At 36.4% G+C, this 27,536-nt stretch overlaps 1 protein-coding gene across 1 annotated transcript in view; it reads right to left on the bottom strand.

Annotated features, from left to right (window-relative positions):
* The window catches only part of LOC148948161 (palmitoyl-protein thioesterase 1-like), a 635,005-nt gene extending 610,420 nt beyond the window's left edge, over positions 1–24,585 (bottom strand). The window contains exons 1-2 of the mRNA XM_089095721.1: positions 24,480–24,585; positions 5,151–5,260 (exon numbers count right to left, since the gene is read on the bottom strand). Coding sequence (XP_088951847.1) covers positions 5,151–5,260; positions 24,480–24,576 — 207 coding nt within the window. The 5' untranslated portion in view covers positions 24,577–24,585. The remainder of the gene's footprint in view (positions 1–5,150; positions 5,261–24,479) is intronic.
* Positions 24,586–27,536: the final 2,951 nt, after the last annotated feature.

Raw genomic sequence — 27,536 nt, 5'->3', positions numbered from 1 at the left:
GCTTCTCTGCAATGAAGGAATTGCGATAAGGAATCAGACTAAGAGGCGATAGTTCATTCAAACGGTGCTATAATTCCAGTGTAAGGTAAGCATTGAAACAGAAAGGTCGCGTGAGAGTAAAGAAAGAAAATGAAGCGACGCCAACCCAGCATTAAGCATTTCTTAAAGCTTGCAAAAACCAGCAATGACGGTAAGGAGTTTACTACTATTCTGACAATAGTTTGTATTTAGTGGGTTTTGAAGCACGCATGTGTCACTTGTAATTAAATGCAATTCCCAATTTAGATTGAAGACGACCAAATCTAAATTTGGAAATCTTCTCGTAAGAATTTTTCTTAGCTATGATCAGTTAAAGGAAACAGTAAAAATGATCATTATTTGGGCGGGATCAAACTTTTTTGAAAATTAATCTTTTTCTAGAGCCCAAAATGGGATTATTATAGTTCATTCATTTTATATTCTATTTCTTGTGTAACTATGAGCATGATTAATGTTGGAATACCTTCATATTCTCGTATTTCCAGAAACAAAAAGTAGAATCCCGCAAAAACGGTAATTTTACCGTGTGAATTGATCATTTAGAGCCTTTCCAGAATTTTTAGCCGTGTCTCTAAAATTCAGTACTTTTGAAGGGAGGTGGGCAAACTTTGACCTACCAAACAAGTCATGTACGCAAAATGATTTAATTAACAAAAGTTAATTGTTTTCAGTTTTTACGAGTTTTACGAGGAAAACGAGTTTTTGCGACCATTAGTAAAATCGGGAGAAAAAATGTTCCGATTATGATTTAATTACCAAAATTGATGTTTGTCCAGGAACAGCGAGATAAGTAATAAAATGAGTAATTTAACGATTCTAGGGCAATCTTTGAAGCCTTGGAACAGTCGGGTAGAGAGCATTTTCTTGGTACTTTAATGTTAAGGTTACACTACATGATGCTCCAACCAAGGGGGTAATAACTGACCGTCGCAGGTGTCCCTTCCTTCGTGCCTCCGGCTGTGCCTCCGTGCCTCCGGCACACCTGAAATAGCGTGTTACTGGAAGCGAAGGAACACAGTTTTATCTTTGGCTTATGGAAGCGTACGGCGCGTTTTTTACGACGGCAAACTTTCTCCTCTTGAGAGGTTATCTTTACTTGGTCGTGTTGTTTACTGCGTTCGACATTGGAGATCCTGGGTCCTAAAAACTGGACATTATGCTTTGAATGAGAATATTATTGCCACAAACCTTTACCATTGCCTAGAGATAAATATGCATTCGCTAGTGCTTCTCATTCGTCGATTCAAACGGCTTGGGCTCGAACGTCTTTTCAAACTCTCCAACATGAATAGCCAACGGTGTGAAGATTTTTTAGGAAGATGCGGTCTCAAACCAGCACTTACAGTACTGTAATAAACTTTTCGTTCCTCCAACTTCTACATCGAATTCGTCGATATGAAAGTATAATGGATTTTGAAGCTCAATATTCTAATGAACAGTTGTCCTTGCCCAAGGCCAAGCGAGTTAGATCCATTGGTGTTGTGTCTGTCAGTTCCGATTTTTCTTCGTCCGGGGATGATGAAATCAAGCTCGAGCTAGGGCGAGCTCGTATTGAAAGCCAGCGAATAATGAAAGCCTTGATACCCGACGACGTACTTTCTGCTTTCGGTCACCAAGTACCGAATGTTCGTCTTTCTGTACTTCACGATAGTGACTCAGACGATGACTCAGAGGAAAATACTCTGTCCGATAAGCAGGAAAAGGCTTCCGCGACTGACACTGAATTGGGCTCGGAAAGTGACGGTATCTTGGAAGATTTGTCAGTGATTGCTCACTGTGTGAAACACCAAGTTGAGAAAAATTGGGTTAGTGAGCCTGTGACGAACATGAAGAATTCTAGGTTTTGTCTTGTCAAGACTTCTGACGGCTCCATAATACCAATAAAAAAATCCACGCTGTTGTGGCTTCTGAGGGAAAGCTCTGAGAAGCTGAGTAGTGACCGATTAAAACGGGTGATGGTCCAGGGCCGACGAGTAGGACTACATGAGTCGCCACAAACCAATGCAGAGGTCGGTGTGGAATCGGACAATAAATATCTGAGAAACTAGTTATTTTTTTAGTTGGTTGCTTTACTTAGCGCTTTTTACTAATAACTCGGTAGTAACAGTTTTTCTTACCGTTGCTTTACAGTTTTCTCTTCATTGCGTTCGGCTTAAAAATGGAGAAATTTGTGAGGGTTGGTTTTGATGGGGCCAGCAACATGTCAGGCTGCTATTCTGGTGCACAGGCAGAAATTAGGAAAAAATATCCGCATGGGATCTACACCCACGGTGCATCGCACAGCTTAAATTTGGCTTTATGTAAAACTAGTAGGGAAGGACTTGTTAGGTCAACCTTTGCTACTATACAGCGGATTATATCATTTTTATCACCTTCACCAAAAAGAACGAATATGTTTGTAGAAGGGTCGCTATCGTTTGTCCTGATAGTCCCGTGAGAAAGCTTGTGAAGTTGTGCGAAACGAGATGGGTGGAGCGTCACGATTGCATTTTAGTTTTTATGTCTTTGACTCTTTGTATTGTGCGATTATTTCCGTACTTGAGGAAATAGTTGGTAGCATATGGTGCGATATGGAAGTTATTTCGAAAGCGAATACGTTGGTTTCAGCAGCAACCGAATTTAGTTCATGTTGGCTATGCTAGAGTTTGTTAGTGCCATAATGCCCTCTGTCTCTAAGGCGCTGCAAGCCAAAAATTTAGACTTAGTTGAGTGCTGTTGGCATATTAAGCTATGTTCTGACACTTTACTGAAGTCAAAACAAAATGATTTTGAGATATATTTTTCAGAAAGCCTATGAGCTTGCACAGGAGGTAAATGTGGTTCCGGCTGTTCTAAGGTCTATCCGCAGAAAGTCCATCAATGATAATGAGTCCATCAAGGTTTTTGACCGCGAGTCATTGTTCGGACCTTACTTTGCTTCACTTATTGAAGGACTTGATCAAAGATTTTTGCGCCATCAGGAGGCATCTTTCAAAATCGGAAGGCTTTTGCCAGCTAACAACGAGTCATTAAATATTAATGAATTTGTGAACGCTGTTGCTGTTTACGAGGGATTTCACGGGGGTAGACGTGCGCTCGAATGTGAGTTAGTCCTTTGGAAACAGAAGTGGCTCGGAAAGTCTGAGAAACCATCAACTGTTGCTTCGACTCTTGCGTCATGCGATGCAAGATTTTTCCCATGCATTCGAAGGCTTTTGACGATTTTTCAGACATTACCAGTGACTACCGCTTCTGCTGAGAGAAGCTTTAGCTGTCTTAAGCGATTAAAAACCTATCTGCGGAGCTCCACGGGCGAGGAGCGTCTGAACGGACTAGCTCACATGACCCTGAACCACGATATCCAGGTCGAAGCTGATTGATCGATTTGCAGCCAAAAAAGACCGGCGGCTATTACTGTGAGAGGTTAGGTCGTCTTTCGTTGCTCGTTTCTCTAAGTGCAGTTGATTCTGTTTTTTAAATTTTAATTATGCTTTATCCTCTGTAAACAATGTTAATATCAATACATTTCTTGCTTTCACGGTTGTTATAATAGGTAGACTGAGGCCCCACCACTCCGAAACCAAATTCTGGGCTACTGTCTTTGATATAATATTATTTTTTATTTATTTGGTTCTCTAAAACAAGGGTTCCATAGGCAAATATAAGGAATAATGCACTTCTTTATTTTATATTTTCTAAATTCTGCCGCTTCGTGGCAGTTCCAAAACAACTACTCGCCAAAATAGAAACTCTCACTGCTTCTAACTTTTTTTTTTTATTCTGACTTTGGTGGGAAAGTATTGTCATCCATTCTCACACAAAAAAAGTCTACAACTAGAAATACTCATGACAAGTTTGTACTTTTAATTTCTTTACCTAGCTACCCCCCCCCCCTACCTCCCGCCTGAAATCTTGCACTATGATAGATAGTTTTCTTGCTCACATGACTGCTATAAAAAGGTAGACTAACGCCCCCCCCCCCCGAAACAAAATCCTAGATACGCCACTGGTAGGTAACTGTAATAAGAATTATTATTTTTGGGCAATAATGTGAAGGTGTTAAAGGTGTTAAGTGGAATAAGAGACACAGTTTTTTTCTGAAAACTAAGATTCAGCTATTGGAAACAACAGTATTCATAGTATTGAAGTATGGCTCTGAAATGTGGGCGCTTCAAAAGGCTGAGGAAATTTTTTTTAATAATCTCTGGAAAGACAAATCTAAGGACAGTCCTTAGGTACTCATTTAACAGACCGTACAAAAAAATGTAAGCTTACGAAAAATGGGCCTCGATCGCACTTTCTAGGGCTATAGCAAAAGAAAGGTGAAGATGGCTAGACCAAGTTTTACAAAGGAAGGATAACAGTTTTCCGAAGGGGTTCTTTTTCACCATCAATCTTCGGCCAAACAAACTCTGTTTATGCCCCGAATGGGGAGGGTTGAGACCACAAGGCAGGATTTCAATGGAATTAAAATTTCATTGAAGGGGGTAAATATCAAAGCTTCGAACAAATTGGGGCAGAAAAGGAGCACACAAAGTTGTGTCAGTCTCTAACCTACCATCTCTTTTGAAGATTGAGGAATGCCTTCCAAAGTTGATCTGAAGCTTGTTTGTGGGATCTGATAATGATGGGGAAATAAAACCTATTCCCAAAATCGTTGGTAGCTTTTCTGGGGGGGGGGACGGGCTGAATCAAGGGCTCCTAGTGGCATGAGCGTCAACTCATTTAGGTAGGTCCGCCTATAGTAATAACCATAAAATAATAAATGCCAAATCTGTTTCACTTACACTGAAATCGTACTGCAATATCAACCATAGACACTAGTAGATGATTATCTTTACTTGTAACATCAATAACAGCACTCATTTCTACCGTAGCCCTAGTTTCTTGCCCTGATCAAACCAATTTTCGAATTGTGATAACATAATCAATAAGGTTGAATGTCTTGCATCAAGTGAGCATTATGTTACATTATTGGCCATTTAATACTTTTTGAAAACTGTTCACAAGAACAGCGGCTGGTAGCCTGGGCAAACACAAGAAGGAGAAAGAGAGAGAGAGACAGAAAGATAGAGAGAAGGATACAGATAGGAAGAGAGGTAGAGTGGGAAAGAGAGAAAGGGAGAATATACCTTTGCAAAGCCATGTCCTATAGATATTGAATGAATATAGACACCATCTATTTCTTTCTCTATCACTTTCTTGATTCGGCCAAGACTCAAAGGATTACAACAGGTATCTCCTTAAAAAAACAAAAAACATTACAGCCTATATAGGGAAATATAGCGTTTGGGGAAATATAACATCTGAGGTATTTTTCCTAATTTTCTGTTGTTGTTTGTTTTTCTGTCAGTCCAGAATTACAGATAACTTCTTCATTATTCAGTATAATTACAGTAGTCTATGTCAAATCGGTTCAACGTCAGTCAATAGAGAGCTTTATAATTATTCTATAAATGGGGTATTTCAGCAATTTTCCTTGGCAATTGAGACATGTGCAAGTGCATAGCCTATTACCATGTGTTAAGAAATAAATCAGTTAACCATACAAAGAAACTTCAGCCTAGAGAAAAAGAAGTTGCTTGTGTTTAAAACATATTAAAAATGACATTAAAAAATATACGTCTTGTTTTTTCTAAATATTCTGTTAAGGGTTCCTAAATCTGTTGTATTTGATGGGGCTATTCAGATCCAGATTGTACCCACTTCAGGATATTTTATAAAAAATTTGAAAAATTTCTTATGCTAACAACTTCTAATTAGCATATTTAAATTTGATTAATTGAAAATATTGGTGTCAAACTTGCATTTCTTGACGTTTTGGTTATTTCAGACAAGGTTTGCTAAGTCTGAGAAATTTATAGCTTATTTGCACCTTTAGATGAGCCTCTCTCAACAACCCATGATGTCTCCAAGTCCTATATAAAGCTGGTGTGCATCAAATCCGCTAAGTGAGACGGGACAAAATACAGCCCACTAAATCACAACTCAAGCATAAATTAAATCACAAGAAACTCAATCTAAGCAAAATTCAAATAACAAATTTGGATTTGGTAAAACTCAATCCATACAAAAGACAATCTAAGCTAAACCAAGCACTGAAAAGCTTCCATCAATGTAAAACTCAACCCACCAAACAAAGAAAGCAAAATTAAATAGTGCAAAACTCAAACCCGCTAAACTTAGCCCAGACATAATTAAATCCAAGCAAAATTTAGACCAGGTGCATTGTTCCACTCCATAAAACTCAGCAGCATTAACCAGAAAAATGCAATAAGACTACTAAGCCAGGCAAAAGTTCAATGCAAATAAAAAGTCAGTGCTTGCTTTCTAAGTGGAGAGTGGACCTTTAGGTCCCATCCAAATTCTTCATATTTTTCTCTGAATTAAAAATATTGTTCACATAATTTTCCCTTTCTTTTCATCTCCACTCCAAAATAAACTCTTGTATACATGCCATATGCAAGTCACTGAATTCAAGTGCACTAAAATTGTTAAACAGGCCGCTGAATCCAAATACCTTGGAACAATAGTTAATAGCATCATAGAATGTGAGCAGAATATAAGCACCAGCATTGGGTAATGGAAGCATAGTTAATAGCACCATAGAATGTGTGCAGAACATAAGCACCAGCATTGGGTAATGGAAGCATAGTTAAAAGCACCATAGAATGTGAGCAGGATATAAGCAGCAGCATTGGGTAATGGAAACACAGTTAAAGCATCATTGAATATGGGCAGAATATAAGCACCATCATTGGGTAATGGAAGCATATTTAAAAGCACCAAAAAATGTGAGCAGGATATAAGCACGAGCATTGGGTAATGGAAGCATAGTTAAAAGCACCATTAAATAGTTTGTGAGCAGGATATAATCCACCAACATTATAAGCACCAGGATGTGGGGCTATTAGAAGATTCCGTAAGTTTGAAAATGCCAGAAATTCACCCTACATTTGAAACTGAGATGGTTCATTAGCAGCATAGTATCATAGGCAGCACTTAGCGCTGCCTAAATAAACAACGATGTTGGCACAATGTATTATTTATTTTTTATTTTATTTTTTTTTACCTTCTTGGTCTTAGACCAGGACACTTCGTATCGAAGTTGTTGTAGAAACTTCGAAAAGGGCTCATTCGATTAGAAATTGGAGTGTTCTAGTGCCCTTTTTAATAGTCGAAAGTGATTGTAGGGCAACTAGCCCCCCCCCCCAAGCCCATCATTCCCCCAAAGACATCCAATCAAAATTTTGAAATAGCCATTTTGTTCAGCGTAGATGATTTCCAGATAGAAAATATGTTTTCGAGGAGGACACTCCCCCACAACCCTCAGGGCATGGGTTTTAAGTTATGCCCTGGGGGCATATAAGAACGATGTTGGCACAATGTATTATTTATTATTTTTTTTTCCTTTAGACCAGGGCACTTCGTATCGAAGAAGTTGTCGTAGAAACTTCGAAAAGGGCTCATTCGATTGGAAATTGGAGTGGCTAGTGCCTTTTTTAATAGTCGAAAGTGATTTGAGGGCAACTAACCCCCCTCTCCCACCCACCTTTTCCCCAAACACATCAAATCAATATTTTTAGATAGCAATTTTGTTCAGCGTAGTAGATTTCCAGATAGAAATTACGTTTTTGAGGAGGACACTCCCCCAAAGCCCTCAGTGTAAGAGTTGTAAGTTATGCCCTGGGGCATATAAGGTTTTTATAGAAAGCGTTGTCGTAGAAACTTCAAGAAAGGCTTATTTGATTGGATATTCAAAGGGCTAGTGCTCTTTTTAATAGTCGAAAGTGTCATAAAAACTTCAAAAAAGGCTCTTTCGATTGAAATTTCAAAGGGCTAGTGCCCTTTTTAACAGTCAAAAGGGATTGGAGGGCAAATTTTAAGAGATTCAAAGGGCTAGTGGCCTTTTTGATAGTCTCGAAAGTGATTTGAGGGCAATTAACCCCCCTCTCATACCCACCTTTTCCCCAAACACATACAATCAAAAATTTTAAATAGCCATTTTATTCAACGTAGTTGAAAGTTTTGGAAATTTAGTCTTTAAGGAAGACAACCCCTCCACCCACTCAGCCCTCAGGGCAAGGGTCGTAAGTTATACCCTTGGAGCATATAAGGTTTTTTATAGAAAGCGATGTTGTAAAAACTTCAAAAAGGGCTCATTCAATTGGAAATTGAGAGTGCTGGCGCCCTTTTAATAGTCGAAAGTGATTGAAGGGAAATTAACACCCCTCTCACGCCCACAATTCCCCCAAACACATCAAATCTAAATTTTGAGAAATACATTTTGTTCAACGTAGACGAAAGTTCTGGAAATTATGTCTTTTAGGATGATAACCCCATCAGAGCCCTCAGAGCAAGGGTTATAAGTAATGCCCTGGGGGCATATAAGTTATACCCTTGTCGTAAGTTATACCCTTGGGGCATATACGGTTTTTTATAGAAAGCGATGTTGTAAAAACTTCAAAAAGGGCTCATTCAATTGGAAATTGAGAGGGCTAGTGCCCTTTTAATAGTCGAAAGTGATTGAAGGGCAATTAACCCCCCTCTCACGCCCACCATTTCCCCAAACAAATCCAATCTAAATTTTGAGATATCCATTTTGGTCAACGTAGTCGAAAGTTCTGGAAATTAGGTCTTTTAGGATGATAACCCCATCAGAGTCCTCAGTGCAAGGGTTGTAAGATATGCCCTGGGGGCATATAAGGTTTATATAGAAAGTTGTTGTAGAAATTTCAAAAGGGGCTCATTTGATTGGAAATTGAAATTGCTCTTTTTATTAGTCGAAAGCGAATGGAGAGTAATTAACCCCCCTCTCACGCCCACCATTTCCCCAAACACATTCAATCAAAGTTTAGAGATAGCCATTTTGTTAAACGTAAATTGCCCTTTTTAATAGTCCAAAGTGAGTGGAGGGCAATTACCCCCCCCCCCCCCAATCACGCCCACCATTTCCCCAAACACAGTCAATCAAATTTTAGGGATAGCCATTTTGTTCAACGTAGTTGAAAGTTCTGTAAATTCTGTATTTAAGGATGATAAACCCCACAGAGCGCCCAGGGCAAAGGTTGTAAGTTATGCCCTGGGGGCATATAAGGTTTTTATAGATAGTGTTGTAGTAAAAACTTAAAAAGGGGCTCATTCAATTGGAAATTGAGAGGGCTAGTGCCCTTTTTAATATTTGAAAGTGATTGGACAGTAACTAACCCCCCCCCCCCCTCAAGCCAACTATTCCCCCAAACTGATCCAATCAAAATTTTCAGATAGCCATTTTGTTCAACGTTGCAGAAAGTTCTGGAAATTATGTCTTTGAGGATGACACCCCCCCCGCCCCCCGCCCTCAAGGAAAGGGTTGTAAGTTATGCCCTGGGGGCATATAAGGTTTTTATAGAAAGCGTTGTCGTAGAAACTTCAAAAAAGACTCATTCGATTGGAAACTCAAAAGGCTAGTACACTTCATAATGGTCGACAGTGATTGGACGGCAACTATTACGCCCAACTTTTCCCAAATCACATCCAATCAAAATTTTAAGGTATCCATTTTGTTCAACGTAGTTGAAAGTTCTAAAAATTAGGTTTTGAGAATGACAGGCCCCCCCCCCCACACACACACAGCCCTCAGGGCAAGGGTTGTAAGTTATGCCCTGGGGGCATAAAAGGTTTTTATAGAACGCGTTGTCGTAGAAACTTCAAAAAGGGCTCATTCGATTGGAAATTCAAGTGGCTAGTGCCTTTTTAATAGTCGAAAGTTATTGGAAGGATACTAGCACCCCTTCCGCGCCCACCATTTCCCCAAACTCATCCAATCAAAATTTTGAGATAGACTTTTTGTTCCGCGAAGTTTAAAGTTCAAGAAATTATACCTTTGAGCAGGGCACTCCCCCAACCGTCTTCAGGGCAAGGATTATAAGTTATGCCCTGGGGGTATATAAGTTTTTATTAAAATCTTTGTCGTAGAAACTTTAAAAAGGGCTCATTCGATTAGCCCACCTCTCACGCCCACCTTTTCCCCAAACACATCCAATCAAAATTTTAAGATAGCAATTTTTTTCAACGTAGTTGACAGTTCTGGCAATTAGGTCTTTGATGACAACCCCCCCCCCCCAAAGCCCTCAGGGCCAGGGTTGTAAGTTATGCCCTTGGGGCATATAAGTTTTTTACATAATGCGTTGTCGTAGAAACTTCAAAAATGACTTATTCGATTGGAAATTAAAATGACTAGTGCCCTTTTTAATAGTCAAAAGTGATTGGAAGGCAATTAACACCCCTTCCACGCCTACCTTTTCCCAAAATATTTCCAATCATAATTTCGAGATAGCCATTTTGTTCCACGCAGTTTAAAGTTCGGGAAATTATACCTTTGATTAGAACACTCCCCCCACAGTCTTTAGGGCAAGGGTTATAAACTTTTTATTGAAATTTTTTTCGTAGAAACTTGAAAAAGGGCTCATTCGATTGGAAATTCAAAGGGCTAGTGCCCTTTTTAATAGTCTCGAAAGTGATTTGAGGGCAACTAACCCACCTCTCACGCCCACCTTATCCCCAAACACATCCAATCAAAATTTTTAGATAGCCATTTTATTCAACGTAGTTGAAGTTTTGGAAATTAGGTCCTTAAGGATGACAACACCCCCACAGCCCTCAGGGCAAGGGTAGTAAGTTATGCCCTGGGACCATATAAGGTTTTAATAGAAAGCGATGTTGTAGAAACTTTAAAAAGGACTCATTCAATTGGAAATTGAAAGGGCTAGTGCCCTTTCTAATAGTCAAAAGTGATTGAAGGGCAACTAACCCCCTCTCACGCCCACCATTTCCCCAAACACATCTAATCTAAATTTTGAGATATCCAATTTGTTCAACGTAGTCGAAAGATCTCCAAATTAGGTCTTTTAGGATGATAACTCCACCAGAGCCCTCAGTGCAAGGGTTGTAACTTATGCCCTGGGGGCATATAAGGCTTATATAGAAAGTAGTTGTAGAAATTTCAAAAGGGCCTCATTTGATTGGAAATTGAAATTGCCCTTCTTAATTGTCGAAAGTGAGTGGAGAGTAATTAACCCCCCTCTCATGCCCAGCATTTCCCCAAACACATTCAATCATAGTTTAGAGATAGTCATTTTGTTCAACGTAGTTGAAAGTTCTGGAAATTATGTATTTTAGGATGACAAACCCCCAGAGCCCCCAGGGCAAAGGCTGTAAGTTATGCACTGGGGGCATATAAGGTTTTTATAGATAGAGTTGTCGTAAAAACTTCAAAACGTCTTAGGTCTTTGAGGATGACAACCCCCCTCACCCCCAGCCCTCAGGGCTAGGGTTGTAAGTTATGCCCTGAAGACATATAAGGTTTTTATAGAAAGCGTTGTCGTAGAAACTTCAAAAATGGTTCATTCAATTGGAAATTCAAAGGGCTAGTGCCCTTTTTAATTGTCGAAAGTGATTGGAGGGCAACTAATCCCCTCTCACTTCCACCTTTTCCCCAAACACTTCCAACCAAAATTTTGACAACCCCCCCCCCCCCCCCAGCCCTCAAGGATAGGGTTGTAAGTTATAACCTGGGGGGCATATAAGGTTTTTATAGAAAGCGTTGTCGTAGAAACTTCAAAAAAGACTCATTCGATTGGAAACTCAAAAGGCTAGTACACTTCATAATGGTCGACAGTGATTGGACGGCAACTATTACGCCCAACTTTTCCCAAATCACATCCAATCAAAATTTTAAGATAGCCATCTTGTTCAACGTAGTTGAAAGTTCTGGAAATTAGGTCTTTAAGGATGACGAACTCTCCACAGCCATCAGCGCAAGGGTTGTAAGTTATAGCTTGGGGGCATATAAGGTTTTTATAGAACGCTTTACCATGGAAACTTCAAAAAGGGCTCATTCGATTGGAAACTGAAATGGCTAGTGCCCTTTTTAATAGTCGGAACTGATTGGAAGGCAACTAACCCTCCTTCCACGCCCACCAATTCCCCAAACACATCCAATCTAAATTTTGAGATAGCCTTTTTGTTCCACGCAGTTTAAAGTTCAGAAAATTATACTTTTGAGCAGGGCACTCCCCCCACAGAGTTCAGGGCAAGGGTTATAAGTTGTGCCCTGGGGGCATATAAGTTTTTATTGAAATCTTTGACGTAGAAACTTGAAAAGGGGCTCATTCGAATGAATATTCAAAGGTCTAGTGCCCTTTTTAATAGTCGAAAGTGATTTGAGGGCAACTAACCCCCTCTCAAGCCCACCTTTTCCCCAAAGACATCCAATCAAATTTTTTAGATAGCCATTTTGCTCAGCGTAATTGATTTCCAGATATAAATTATGTTTTTGAGAAGGACACTCCCCCACAGCCCTCAGGGCAAGGATTGTAGATTATGTCCGGGGGGCATATAAGGTTTTTACAGAAATCTTTGTTGTAGAAACTTCAAAAATGGCTAATTCAATTGGAAATTCAAAGGGCTAGTGCCTGAAGGGTAACTAACCCCCCTCTCACGCCCACCATTTCCCCAAACACATCCAATCAAATTTTTGAGATATCTATTTTGTTCAACATAGTCGAAAATTCTGGAAATTAGGTCTTTTAGGATGATAACCCCATCAGAGCCCTTGGTGCAAAGGTTGTAAGTTATGCCCTGGGGGCATATAAGGTTTATATAGAAAGTTGTTGTAGAAATTTCAAAAGGGGCTCATTTGATTGGAAATTGAAATTGCCCTTTTTAATAGTCAAAAGTGAGTGGAGAGTAATTAACCCCCCTCTCACGCCCACCATTTCCCCAAACACAGTCAATCAAAGTTTAGGGATAGCCATTTTGTTCAACGTAGTTGAAAGTTCTGGAAATTCTGTATTTAAGGATGATAAACCCCACAGAGCGCCAGGGCAAAGGTTGTAAGTTATGCCCTGGGGGCATATAAGGTTTTTATAGATAGAGTTGTAGTAAAAACTTCAAAAGGGGCTCATTCAATGGGAAATTGAGAGGGGTTGTACCCTTTTTAATAGTTAAGACTGACTGAAGGGTAACTAACCCCCCTCTCACGCCCACTATTTCCCCAAACACATCCAATTAGAATTTTCAGAGAGCCATTTTGTTCAACATTGCAGAAAGTTCTGAAAATTAGGTCTTTGAGGATGACACCCCCCCCCCCAGCCGTCAGGGAAAGGAGCGTAAGTTATGCCGTGGGGGCATATAATGTTTTTATAGCAAGCGTTTTCATAGAAACTTCGAAGGGGTTCATTCGATTGGAAATTGAAAGGGCTAGTGTCTTTTTTAATAGTTGAAAGTGATCGGAGAGCAACTAACGCCCCTCTCACGCCCACCATTTCCCCAAACACATCCAATCTAAATTTTTAGATATACATTTTGTTCAACGTAGACGAAAGTTCAGGAAATTAGGTCTTTTAGGATGATAACCCCATCAAAGCCCTCGGTGCAAGGGTTGTAAGTTATGCCCTGGGGGCATATAAGATTTATATAGAAAGCTGTAATAGAAATTTCAGAAGGGGCTCATTTGATTGGAAATTGAAATCGCTCTTTTTGTTAGTCAAAAGTGAGAGGAGAGTAATTAACTCCCCCCCCCTCTCACGCCCACCATTTTCCCCAAACACATTCAATCAAAGTTTAGAGATAGCCATTTTGTTAAACGTAGTTGAAGGTTCTGGAAATTATGTATTTTAGGATGAAAAACCCCCCAGAGCCCCCAGGACAAAGATAGAAAGCGATGTTGTAGAAACTTCAAAAAGGACTCATTCAATTGGAAATTGAAATGGCTAGTGCCCTTTTTAATAGTCGAAAGTGATTGAAGGGCAACTAACCCTCCTCTCACGCCCACCATTTCCCCAAACACATCCAATCTAAATTTTGAGCTATCCAATTTGTTCAACGTAGTCGAAAGTTCTGCAAATTAGGTCTTTTAGGATGATAACCCCATCAGAGACCTCGGTGCAAGGGTTGTAAGTTATGCCTTGGGGGCATATAAGGTTTATATAGAAAGTTGTTGTAGAAATTTCAAAAGGGCCTCATTTGATTGGAAATTGAAATTGCCCTTCTTACTTGTCGAAAGTGAGTGCAGAGTTATTAACCCCCCTCTCACGCCCACCATTTCCCCAAACACATTCAATCAAAGTTTAGAGATAGCCATTTTTTTCGACGTACTTGACAGGTGTGGAAACTATGTATTTGAGGATGACAAACCCCCCACAGACCCCAGGGCAAAGGTTGTAAGTTATGCCCTGGTGGCAAATAAGATTTTTATAGAAAGCGTTGTCGTATAAACTTCCAAAAAGGCTCATTCGATTGGAAATTTAAACGGCTAGCGCCCTTTGTAATAGTCGAAAGTGATTGGAGGGCAACTAATCCCCTCTCACGCCCACACATCCAATCAAAATTTTGAGATAGCCTTTTGTTCAACGTAGTTGAATGGTATGGAAATTATGTATTTGAGGATGACAAACTCGTCACAGCCATCAGCGCAAGGGTTGTAAGTTATGCCCCGGGGGCATATAAGGTTTTTATAGAACGCTTTGTCATAGAAACTTCAAAAAGGGCTCATTCGATTGAAAAATGAAACGGCTAGTGCCCCTTTTAATATTCGAAAGTGATTGGAAGGCAACTAACACCCCTTCCACGCCCACCATTTCCCCAAACTCATCCAGTCTAAATTTTTAGATAGCCTTTTTGCTCCGCGCAGTTGAAAGTTCAGAAAATTATACTTTTGAGCACGGCACTCCCCCCCCCCCCAGCCCTCAGGGCAAGGGTTGTAAGTTATACCCTGGGGGCATAAGGTTTTTATTGAAAGCGTCGTCGTAGAAACTTCAAAAGGGCTCATTTGATTGGAAATTGAAAGGGCTAGTGCCTTTTTTAGTAGTTGAAAGTGATTGGAGAGCAACTAACACCCCTCTCACGCCCACCATTTTCCCAGACACATCCAATCAAAATTTTGAGATAGTCATTTTGTTTAACGTAGTTGAAAGTTCTGGAAATTAGGTCTTAGAGGATGACAACCATCCTCACAGCCCTTAGGGTGAGGATTGTAATTTATGCCCTGGGGGCATATAAGGTGTTTATAGAAAGTGTTGTCATAGAAACTCTAAAAGGGCTCATTCTATTGGAAATCAAAGGGCCTAGTGCCCTTTTTAACGGTCGAAAGTAATTGGAATGCTTGACATTTTAATAGTAAAGATTAATATGGGTATAATGTATTATTTTTTTGTTGTTGTTGTAGTTTAGACCAGGGCACTTTGTATCGAAGGAGTTGTCGTAGGAACTGCGAAAAGGGCTCATTTGATTAAAAATAGAAAGGGCTGATGCCCTTTTTAATAGTCAAAAGTGATTGGAGGGAAACTAATTCCACTTCCCGCCCACCCTCCCATTTGCCTTTATGTTTAAAAACTAAATGTTGCCATAAGATTAAATCAAAATGCACTTTGTTAATGCTAATTCCCAATAAGGCATTTCAGCAGTATCCCAAGAACAACTGAGGGTATTATGTTGAAACTTTCGGGGCTACTTCTGCTATTAAAATTTAACCAAATCAAAATAGCGTAAGTGTATCCAAGCTATCAAAGAAAGTAAACAGATTTTTTTGTGAATGGTATTAAGTTTTTCATTTCAGGTCAACTAGAGGAAGTATGAAACTAAATTAAAGACTATTATTTGTGTCCAGATTTTTAAAAAGGGTGTATGTTGTTAAAAATTGCTGAAAATTTTTCTCCAGCATACAAATAGCAGGCCAAACTAAACATTCTTAAAAAAACGAAAAGATTTAAAGTATTAATTTCTTTTTCCCTGAAAAGACTATGTCAATATAAAACGAACAGAAAATAATTAAAAAAAAACTTTTTCCCCAAAATTAGTTTTTCAAAGAAAAGTAAAGAACTCCATTAAACAAAAAATGAGCAAAAATAAAATCAAATAATCTACCAAGCGTGAAACTACCACAAATCAGCATCGATAATCAAATGAAACCCAAAACGAACAGAAATTACAATAAATAACCAAGTCAAACTGAAAACGAGCAGAAATTAACATAAATTGGGCTCAAAACCCTTATGCCTTCCCAAGGCCAGAACATAATTTGCACTTTACTGAAAAAAATACAAATGAATGTGCATTTTCAGTTTAATATAGGCCTACATATACTGATATTTAGTGATCAAAATGTTAATAATATTTGATTTATCAAAGTTATAAAATTGAAAACATTGAATTTTTTCTTCAGTAAAGTGCAAATTATGTTCTGGCCTTGGGAAGGCATAGGGATTGTGAGCCCAACAAGTGTTAATTTCTGCTCGTTTTGACTTTGACTCTGCTATTTATTGTAATTTCTGTTCGTTTTGGGTTTCATTTATTTATCGATGCTGATTTGTGGTAGTTTTACGCTTGGTAGATTATTTGATTTGATTTTTGCTCATTTTTGGTTCAATGGAGTTCTTTACTTTTCTTTTAAAAAGTTATTTTGTGGAAATTGTTTTTTAAATTAATATAAATAATAGACAGTATGATCGTTCGCTATCTCACCCGTTATAAAAACCGGGACCGAGGTGCGAGGGCTCCAGATAACGTAAAAACATAAGCGACATTAGATCTATTCACGGGTAGACAAGTCAAATTTCTCTTGAACGCGAAACTTGGCTTCAATATTGAACACTAAATTTTAAAGAAACTAATTTTAAATTGTTATATTTCAAAACACATATGAAAATCGGTAATTAGAAGTGCAATGTTATTATTTGATGTTTTTAGGAATTACAAGTTGGTTTCAAAGTCTCGAGTTGGTTTCAAAGGCATTTTGAGAAAGTATCTGTCATAAATACGTGTTCCAAGGTAATTGGACAACTGACACATACTAACATTAGTAACTCGCTAATGGAAGAGTATGTGGGAGGAGCTGTTTGTACACACCAAGAATGAAGAGTCAGAAATCGTCTGCGGTGAACTAACTGTTAATTATCTTTACACAGTGATTAGCAGTGACAATTACCAATCTATAAACCATAATAACTTCCTGTATTTATGTCCATTAACCCTGTATTTGTTTGAGTTTTTTTCACAACAGAGGCACACTAAGTAAGTCTTTTCACTATTCTGAACAAAATAGCTACCATTTCAAAATTTTGATCAAATCTCATGAAAGGCTATAGGTGTGTAAAAAGAACAGGCAAAAAGAGACATGACCAGAGGCTAGATGCCCTCCAATCGCAATTGACATTTAAAAAAGTACTAGATCTGTAAATCTACAATCTAGTAATCCTTCCTCAGCTTCTATGGCCCCCCTTTTCATGAGGGATGGCTAGGGGAAAATAATACATGAAAAAAACTTTAATCTTTACTAGTCATTGCTAGTGTATTAACTTTAAAAATACAACTTTCTCTAAGGTTACACTGATAAGTCACTCCAAACAGCAAATTTTTAAGACTTCAAGTGTTCTGGTTAAGATTGTTATCTTAACATTTTTATCTGATGTCATGTGGTGCGTCTGGGATGCCTGGAGGCAATCAAGTGATTGAAGCATAGTCAGGTTACCCTTTATCTACTCTCAAACCAGCTGCTAAGACTTTTATTTGCTATCAACTGAGCCATCTCTAAAGCAACCATTTGTTCTATATGAAAAATATAGAACAAGGGGCTGAGACTGCATTTTTGTTTAGGGGGTTTAAGAGCCCCACAACTCTATTTGTTAAGTTTTTCATAGTCTGATGTTGGCTTGTTGGCAGTAGAGCTTCATAGTGTGCTGTCTAGTTCTTGTTGACTGGTCAGGTTCAAACATAGGCTATTTCGTTGCAAGGTAGTTCATTAAGCCTGAACAACCATGTTGACTATGATTAACATGATAACAGGTGATTCAGCCTGACTCAAACCAATTATCATGTTTTTTGTATTGGTCTTATGCAGCTGCAATGTTCTATTCCTTTGGTTGGAAATGCATATTAAGGCTGTGTAGGTCTGCATTTAAGTTGCACTATAGTGTGTTCCAAGGCCATCCCCTTTGGTGGGTGCCACATAGATGCCAGAGAAGGACTCCATTTGGGAGCCTTTGGTTGCTTACTTGAAGGAAATTCCTAATGTACCACCATCCTTATACTCAAACCATGCTGGTCACAAGTAGTTGTCTTTTTCTGTCCTTTATTGATTGATTAGCCATTTTCTGAGTTCAGTGAATATTTAACACTTTCCAAAAAATATATTTTGAACGCCTGGATTCATTTTTACTACTGCTGGTTACATGCCATGTCTCTGAAGCATAATACTGCAAATTTCAGACCATAGTATTAAAAACCTATAGCTTCAAGTGAAGAGACTAATTTTGGAACTACCAGATGTGTGTAGGGCCTTTTAAAGATGCCATTTGCTTGTCCCATTCTGGTCAATACTTTTTTTGCCACTGGGCTAGTAGGCTATTCTCAGTTATGCTCCCTGGGTATTTTTATTGAACTAATTCTTCTATATGCTGGTCCCCATGCTTGATGATTAATGGAAAGGCAGTGGTTGCCATGCATTTTGTCTTTTCAGCATTAATTTTCATACCCACAAAACCAGCTCTGTTTGTCAGCTCACACAATATTCTTGAAATTAGTTTTACAGGACTCCAGCATTGTAATGTCATCAACAAAGTCTAGATCCCTCAGACATATTACATGGTTTAGCTGAATATGGTCTGGTTCAAAGAATCTCAGTATAACAAAGAGAAACGTAAAAGAACATAACCTTGCTTCACAACTGATAATATACCGAAAAATTTGATCTGATTATCAGGAATCTTGACACAGTATTTACTGGTTTCATATATAGCAATAGTGAGACTAACTAGTTTCTCTAGGATGCCACAATATAGAAGGCTCCCCTCAAGGGCCTCAACCCCTCCCCCAGCTAATGAGTCTAGACATACATTATAATCATGCACTTACATGTACTGTGAAGAATACCTTTAATGAATTTTAATAAATATAGTAAAAGTTTTTAACATGTACTCAAGAGTTTGAAAAGGCATTTGCATTTGACAAATGGCTGTAAACAAGGGCACAAAGCATGACTCTACCTAAAGAATCAGTCAACAGGATATTGCAGACTACTCATAAAAAGTTAAAAAGAGAAAAATAAATCTGAAAAAAGTGTTTCAATACATGATGGAAAACAAGAAACCTTATGAAGATTGATAAAAAAAAGTCAACCAAATTCAAGTAGTGAGCATGATGTCTTCAATATTATGGAATCATGCAATTAGGCTCTCTATCTAGGCAGTTTTTGAACCAATTGGGTTAGTTTCATGCACAGCATGAATAACACTACAGCCTTTACATGGGCTTGAAAGTGGTGTGAACCCAACTTTTATTTGTGGCAGCTTCATCTTGCTTTTGGTCCAACTTTATTAGTCTGTTCAATGTAATGTTTGTTTTTGTAGGTATGATTTTTTGAATTTCTTTGATCACAATGCCTATCCATTAACAAATTAAACAAATAAAAATACAGAAAAAATGGGCACAATTTTTAAATAAGACAGTGAAAAACAAAAAGATCCATTCAATCTGTAAAACATAATAAAATTTTCTTGACCTGTATTTAATTATATTAGCTTAAACATAGGGTATAAGTAATTTCTTATAACAAAAAGACTTTACCCTTTGTTGGATTTCATTAACAAATTGAAAGGATCTGTGTCATGGCTGTTACATTATTGTGATACAGTCAACCAGAAAAACAGAATAGTTATCCTGATTTTGCTTAATCTTTATGCTATTTGTATTGACAAATAGTTACTATATTGCATATTATTAATATCTGAATTTTTGTTTTTGCCTTTAACTGCCATATATGTTCTGTTTAATTTCATTTAAAGGTTTTAAATGATTTTTTTCCATCAATAAAGACTTCTGAATGTGAAGTCAAAATGTTTGGACCTTTCTAATTATTAAGTTTGATTATTTCTACTGTCTTATTTAAAATACTATATCTTCTTTTTTATATTTTCATTTGCTTAATTTTATTTCTTATTCATAGTTATTTCTGTTTTTATTTAGTTTGAATTCTATTATAATGTTTTAATTTTCACTGAAAAACCATTTCTAAATCTAAATTTGATGTTCTTTTAATTGAAAAACCTCTATTATTTAGTAATTGTGGTAACATTTGTAATTTTATTTAGAGTAGCAACAGTATACTCATATTCAACATCATCTTTTTCAGCCCTCTCCACTCTACCAATGTCTACCCCACCTTCTGATCTATCCAACGTTAATGCTTTTTCTAAGGTATCCAGGAAAAAAACTGACATGTTTATACATTTACAACACAAACATTGCCAAAGACCATCAAAGGTTATTACCCTTTAGAGAGGGGATAGGTTGATGTAGGTACTTTCAAAATACCTTTCTAAGTCATCACTGAGACTCATGGTCTAGGCCTATTCCTGAGTTTTATTCATCTAACTCATCTATTATCTAATCAGAAAAAAGCTCTCATGTATAATTTTATATAAAAAGAATTGAAAGTTTATGTTTTCTATTTTGTTATCATACTAAAGTTTACATTTTTCTGGCTATCTTAGAAAATAGGTGATTTAGATAAATGAAACTTTCAGGAATTAATCAAGGGTCAAAAATGTATCCTAGAAAGTTACTACCAAGCTAATATATCTATACCTTTTCTAATTTTTAGGACTTACAAGATTTGATGCATGAAGGGTTTATACCAATCCAAATTTGAACAAAAATGTTTCACCTTAATTTTGAGTTTCTGATCTTTTTTTTACTCTAGTTTTTTGAAAATGCAATTGCTGTTATATTGCTGGGTCTTTCCAGTATAGTATTTTTTTCCCCTTTTTTTCTTTTTTTTGCATTCCATTCAAATTTATATGTCTTTTTTTTTATTCAATATATTTTTCTGATTAATTTATATATATATATATATATATATATATATATATATATATATATATATATTACTCTCAAGTATTTGCCACTCCTTGAGAGTAGCTGAAAGGATTGCTGTCCCATTACGTAGCGTCCGACGTGGGTCGCGAGTGAAAGGATGGGCCTCTAACAGTGAGCTTGTGAAGGCAAGAGCAGCTGCCAAATTCGGGCTGGGGGTTTGGCACGAGTGCGACCGGCCAAGAAGCGGGGTAGTCAATGAATTGCGGGTTTATACAAAACGGCGGGTCGCGAAAGAGCTACGAAAACATCGTAGTAGCCTCAAACGGGAAACAGTTTCAAAAATCATTGAAAACCCTAATTTGGTCTGTAGAAAGTACGGGACAAAATGCTAGTGATATAGATGAGGAAATATGGGTAGATTATTTTGCTGCTGAATTCTCCCCACCAGATGAAGTGAAAAATAAAAAGTTTAGTGAAGAGCTCGATCAGCTTATGACGAAAGAGCATAATTACCTCGTGATTTCTAGTGCGAAAATAACCTACCTTTGTCAAAAATTAAAGAAGAAATTATCCACCGGTGCCGACCAAATCTGTGCTCTACATCTACTGAATGGTGGTCCAGTTCTATCGGAGCATTTAGCAATAGCTTACCAAATTATACTAACACATGGTATTGTACCGGATATTTTCTGTTTAGGTGTGATCACTCCAGTTTTGAAAAAGGGTAAACCTGCTCATGAACCATCGTCATATAGACCCATTACTGTATCATCTGTGTTTTGTAAGCTATTTGAAAAGCTCATAATTTCGGGCATTAAAGCTAGTTGTAAAGTGCCTCCCCACCAGTTTGGATTCCAAGCTGGCTTAGGATGTGCCCATGCCTTGCATGTAGTTGCAAATGTTCTACTGGATGCCCACATTTCGAAAGAAAGCCTCGCTATAGGTGAATATGATGTACGGCGGGCTTTTGATTCAGGTATCCATTCTCAGAATATGGTTGAGCTGAGAAAGTCCGGAGTTGACCGTGCTATTGTCAAACCCTTGAACGACATGTATAGTAGGCTCAAGGTCCGTATTAAACTGTCAGGTAAATTAAGTCGTAGGTCTGCTGTGGTGAAGAAAGGTATAAGACAGGGAGCCGTATCATCACCTGATCTGTTCAACAACAGCATATCGACGACCCAGTCAAAAGTGGCCCCTTGCTGTATTTTTAAAGGCATTGACGTGTCCCTAGTTGGGTTTGCAGATGACCTTCTAAACTTTTCAAGAATTTTGTCTTCTTTGGAATCTAACTTTAAAATTTTGGAGATGGAGTATGATGAAATCGGGTTGAGTTTTAATGTGACAAAATGTGAAGTACTGTTATTTAACTGGAATGACTCTCAACCCGAAATCCAACTAGGGTCACAGGTGGTCATGCCTTCTAAGTCAATTGTTTAACTGGGGCTGCCGATCGGTGAAACTCTTCAGCATACACGAGCACTACTTGTAAAGCACATCGAGAAGAAGATCAGGTCAGCTTATGGAGCTTCGGTTTCCTCCAAGCGTAATCTAAATAGGTCGCTGCGTGCACAAATATTTGTTGCTGTTGCCTTACCCCATGTTCTTTACGTTTCGCCGTTCTGGAAGTTACTTACAAATTCGAATAAAGTAACTATAAGAAGAATATTCTTCAGGTACCTCAAGTTCCTACTGGAGATGCCATTAAGAACAAGTAATTCTTACCTAACGAGGCGGTATTCAGTACCTGACCCATTTACTGCGGTGGAAGCGTGTCTTGAAAAGTACCGTGATAGAGTAGAAGCGAGTAACCACCAGTGGACTGCCATTCTTACATAGTTGTATTATAGTTCCTTCGTGATTATTTTCATTTCAAGAAGTTTCGTTGTGTTTTGTATGTGCGTTTTCTTCTCTTTTGTTTTTTATCCGTCTTTTGTTCAATTGTGACGGGTTTTTCCAATATATTCATTCATATATATATATATATATATATATATATATATATATATATATATATATATATATATATAATCCTAATTTTCATTCTCTTTTCTTTGTTTATATATTTTTTTTTAGTTATTTGTGAAGTTTCCTGTTAATTCTCCTATTTTCATAAATGTCTCATGATTTTTTTTTTTATGTGGTTTATAATAGTGTCTTAGTTTGTTTTGTTGGTCCTTTACAAGCTGAGCTTCTTGGGCATGTATAAAATTTACATTTGTAATTGTTTTGTTTTTAGTATTAATAAATTGATTGATTGTTATTTAAGTAGGCCTAGAAAATTACACATCAAGAGTTTTCCCCAAAATTTCAGAAAGAGATTTATAGACCTTTAAAAACCTTATAAAATGGGATTAAGCAAATGTGTGAGGCTCAAAACAATTTTCTTGCACCTTATTTTTGCAGAAAATCTATCTATTTTGTAAGGTTTTTATAGGTTCCAGTTTACAATCACTTCTCCTTAGAATGAAACATAACACAAATCTGAAAACAACTGTAAAAATTCAAAATTATTTGTCATTCTTAAAAAAACTTTACTTTACCTCACCCTCCTCTCCTAATGAACAAAAACACATCATAAATTATATATTATCCAATGCTTTTCTATATGTTAATCTTCTCTTCAAATAGATTTAATAGCAAAAAGGCAACATTAACAAAATCAAGAAACAGTAAAATGCATGGAAAATAGAAGATTTGGGGAAAATTATATTTGCAAATTAGGGGAAGGGGGAAAAGTAAAGTGAACTACTTTTAGGAATGTTATAAGCAAGTATTTTAGAATTCTTTAAAAGTTGATTTTAGAAATTTCTATGCCACATACATAGAATTTCTATGTGATTGCATGACTGTACACTAGTATTGTTTCACTTGGCATTATGCTACAGTTTTGTCCAGTCAATAGAAAACACTATAAAATTCTGAAAACAGCCTTTGAAAATCCTAAAATATTCATTCCCAAAACTGCTTCACTTTACTTTACCTCCTGCCTAATTTGCAAATACATTGCCTATTTTTATTATATTTTTCTGTTTTTGGATTGACCCACATCACTCTATGTTTAAACAGATTTAATAACTAATAAATAACATTGATTAAATCAAGAAAAAAAAATGCATTGGGAATACATAATTTGGTTATATATTTGCATATTTGAGAGGAGGGGGGGGGGGGTAAAATAAAGTGAATTACTTTTAAGAGTGATATAAGTAAGTGTTCTATGATTTTTAAAAGTTGTTTTCAGAATTTTATAGTGTTTCCTCTTGAGTGGGTCTAACTCTAGATTAATACCTTTCACTATTATGGCACAATAATTGTTAGAGGATCCAAATGCAGTACCTTCTCAAGCAAGGAGTAGAGATACCCTAACTGCTCCAAATATCTTTCTGGGAAATCATTAAAACTGTTGATGCATTACTGAGTTTCATTCACCTAGCATAACTATATTTCAAGATAGACAATAGCTTCTAAATTTCAATTTTACAAGAACAAAAATAGTCATGCGCAACTGTTCAAAATGGAACATGGGCTAGCCTATACTGCATGTTTCAAAGTTTAATGCTTTTATAAATCGGAAACTAATTTTTTATTTGATTTCAAAATAGCACCTATGCCATGCCACATGACTATTGGAACAGGCGAGGACTGAGATCCTTCAGAAAATCGAAAAAATATAACTGAGAACACTGCAATGATACAAAGCATGTTTTTAGTTTTTAAATGTTTTTGCCCTAAACGATATTAAAGGGATGCCTTTCGCTTTCATATGCATTCTGCGTACACCATAGCATATATATATATATATATATATATATATATATATATATATATATATATATATATATATATATATATATATATATATATATATATATATATATATATATATATATATATATATATATATATATATATATATATATATATATATATATATATATATATATATATATATATATATATATATATATATATATATATATATATATATATATTTATTGATAAAGGAGTAGGGAAAAGTCCTATACTCTTGATTAAAGAGTTTTGGTAGCACATATCAGTCAAACCCCGCGTTTAATTCAGCTCATTTCAATTACTACAACAACTTTTTTTTTCAATGTTTAGCGTTCATTTGCATATTGCACTTATTGCTATTGCGTTCATGTGCGCTTACAATAACGAGAGAAACTTGCTAGGTGTGTTGAATGCTAAGCCGGAGAGTATAAATTTGAATATGTAAAAGATTGATGAATAATTTTAACAATATAGCTTGTGAACTCGTTGATGGCGTTTTAAATAAGAAATTTAGAAACAAAGGAAAGAATATAAGTGAAAATACTTTATCTAATAGATAGGTGGAGGGGCTTGTAGAAAAATGATTTGACTGATAGATCACATGAAAATAAAAGGAAGGTAAAGAAAGCAGAGAAAGAATTAAAATATAAATTAAGGATTTGTGAAGATGAAACAAAAGTAAGTATAGAAACAAAGGTAGGAATATAAGTGAAAATGCTTTCTTTAATAGAGAGGAGGTAGGGCTTTTAAGAAATTATTTGAGGGGTAAACCATATGAAAATAAGACGAGAATAAAGAAATTGGATAAAGAACTAAAATATTAATTAAGGAGATGTGAAATAACATTGCTGAAGATTTAGAAGATGCAACCAGACAGTGTAATAGTAAAATATTGTGCTGGCATGTTAATAAATTGAGAGAAAATAGTCAACCTGGACTTGTCCCAATTGAAAATGTAAACGGTGCCACATTAAGTGATGCAAAAAATAGTTAAAGAGAGATGGGCAGAACATTTTGAGAATATGCTAAACCATAATAGAATTGCAGGAAAAAAAAGAGCGAAATTATTTTTTGAGGATTTGCATTTAAAGAAAGAATCAGTAACGATGGTAAAAAAAAATAAGGCCACTGGTTTTGATAGTGTGATAATTTTTTTTTATATCTGGCGGTTCTGGGGTTAGAGATAAACTGCTGTTGATTATTAATATAATTTCTGAAATTGGGAAAGTACCTGGCAATTTAAAGAGAACTTTAATTAAACTCTTATATAAGAAAGTTAATAAAAGTGAGTGTGGTAATTATAGAGACATTAGCTTTGTTTCTGTAGGAAGCAAATTACATAGTATGATTATACTTTTTAGACTTAGAACTGCTCTAGATAAAGTTTTAAGAAAAGAACAGTATGGTTTTATTAAGAGAAGAGGACACGTCAACCAAACTTTTACTCTTTAGTTAGTAATTGAGAAGTGCCTGAGTCATCAAACCCCATTTCGTCCTCATTTTTATAAATTATTAGCAAGTACTTGATTCAGTTAATACGAGAGCTTTAATGAAAATCTTATCTTTAACTATGATATACCAGATAAATATATTTAAGCGATAGATGATATCTAAAAGAAAATATTGCTGCGGCTAAGATAGGAATTGAGGTTAGTAGCTAATTTGATGTTAAATCAGAAGTTAACTAGGTTTGCGTTTCATTCCCACTTTACCAGTTCACTTACTTATACACTTGAACGCTTTGTCATTAATTGCATCCGTTTTAAAATTTGTTTATCCACAATCCATACCGCTGTCTAGTCTTCATGTTTGATATGATTATTAGTTTTATTTTCCATTCACTTTGGATTTTATTGATTCATTCGCAGTAATGTATGTTTGTTTCAAATTTAAATTATCTATGAGTTTGCTTCAGTTGGTTATTGGTTTTCCTATGGCACTTTAATTTTCTTAGAAAAAACTAAATTCGTAGATGGTTGTTTAAGCTTAGTGTTGCTAAAAGGGTTGAACTTCTTACTCCATGTAACTTCTGCTGGTTTAGGTTTAATTAGATTTAATAAGCTCAATCCAGTTCTTTTGAAGTGTGACTTCTTACACTAGTTCTTCTGATAAACGAATTTAAAATAGCCCTGACTCAGAACAGTTTTGCCAGCCCTGGTTATATTAAAAATATATTTTTACAGTACGGGCTCAATCATATTTTACTTTAAACTGGCAAACGAGACACAATTAGTTACTAACCAAAGTTTTGTATAAAGTAGCTCTTTATCTAGCGGAAACCTATTTGCTGGCTTTTGACACTGCCATCTGTTTCTTTAAGTTGATATGGACCAACGCATATCTTCAGCCAAACTATAAAAAGAGAAAGGTTTCACCTAGTAATATTTGTATATCGAAAATTGCAGCTAGTCATTAATTACATCAAACAACTACTTCAAAATGAAGTAAGTAATAAAAGGTAAGTATTTAAACTTATGATATAATTTTAAAGGACACAGTTCGTAAGAAAGAATGAGTTCAGTTCTGTGACTTCGTTGTTCATAGTTCAACTTAAGTCGACTTCTTACTTTAAGAATCTACTTGAATTGTATTACACCCTTTACTGAATGTTAATTAAAAAAAAACTTTCCGAAAAACAAGTTTTTCAAAGAAAAGTAAAGACCATTTAAGACTTAAGCTCAGCAGATGCAAGTACCTGTCAAAATTCAAACTCAAAATGACCAGAAATTACTATTATAGAATAAATGAAACGTAAAACGAACAGAAATTAAATAAACAATCATAGCAAAAAATCATACAACAAGTAATAATATAAATGAATAAACAGATCTTAAAGTGAGTGGTGCCTAGATTGAATATGAAAATCAAGG

Source organism: Artemia sp. Qi Xiang Cuo, chromosome 10 (genome assembly GCF_049724085.1).
Source record: "Artemia sp. Qi Xiang Cuo chromosome 10, ASM4972408v1, whole genome shotgun sequence".
NCBI classification, from domain to species: domain Eukaryota; kingdom Metazoa; phylum Arthropoda; class Branchiopoda; order Anostraca; family Artemiidae; genus Artemia; species Artemia sp. Qi Xiang Cuo.
Note: the sequence above shows the minus strand (reverse complement) of the source record. Positions and strands in the feature narration are given on the sequence as shown.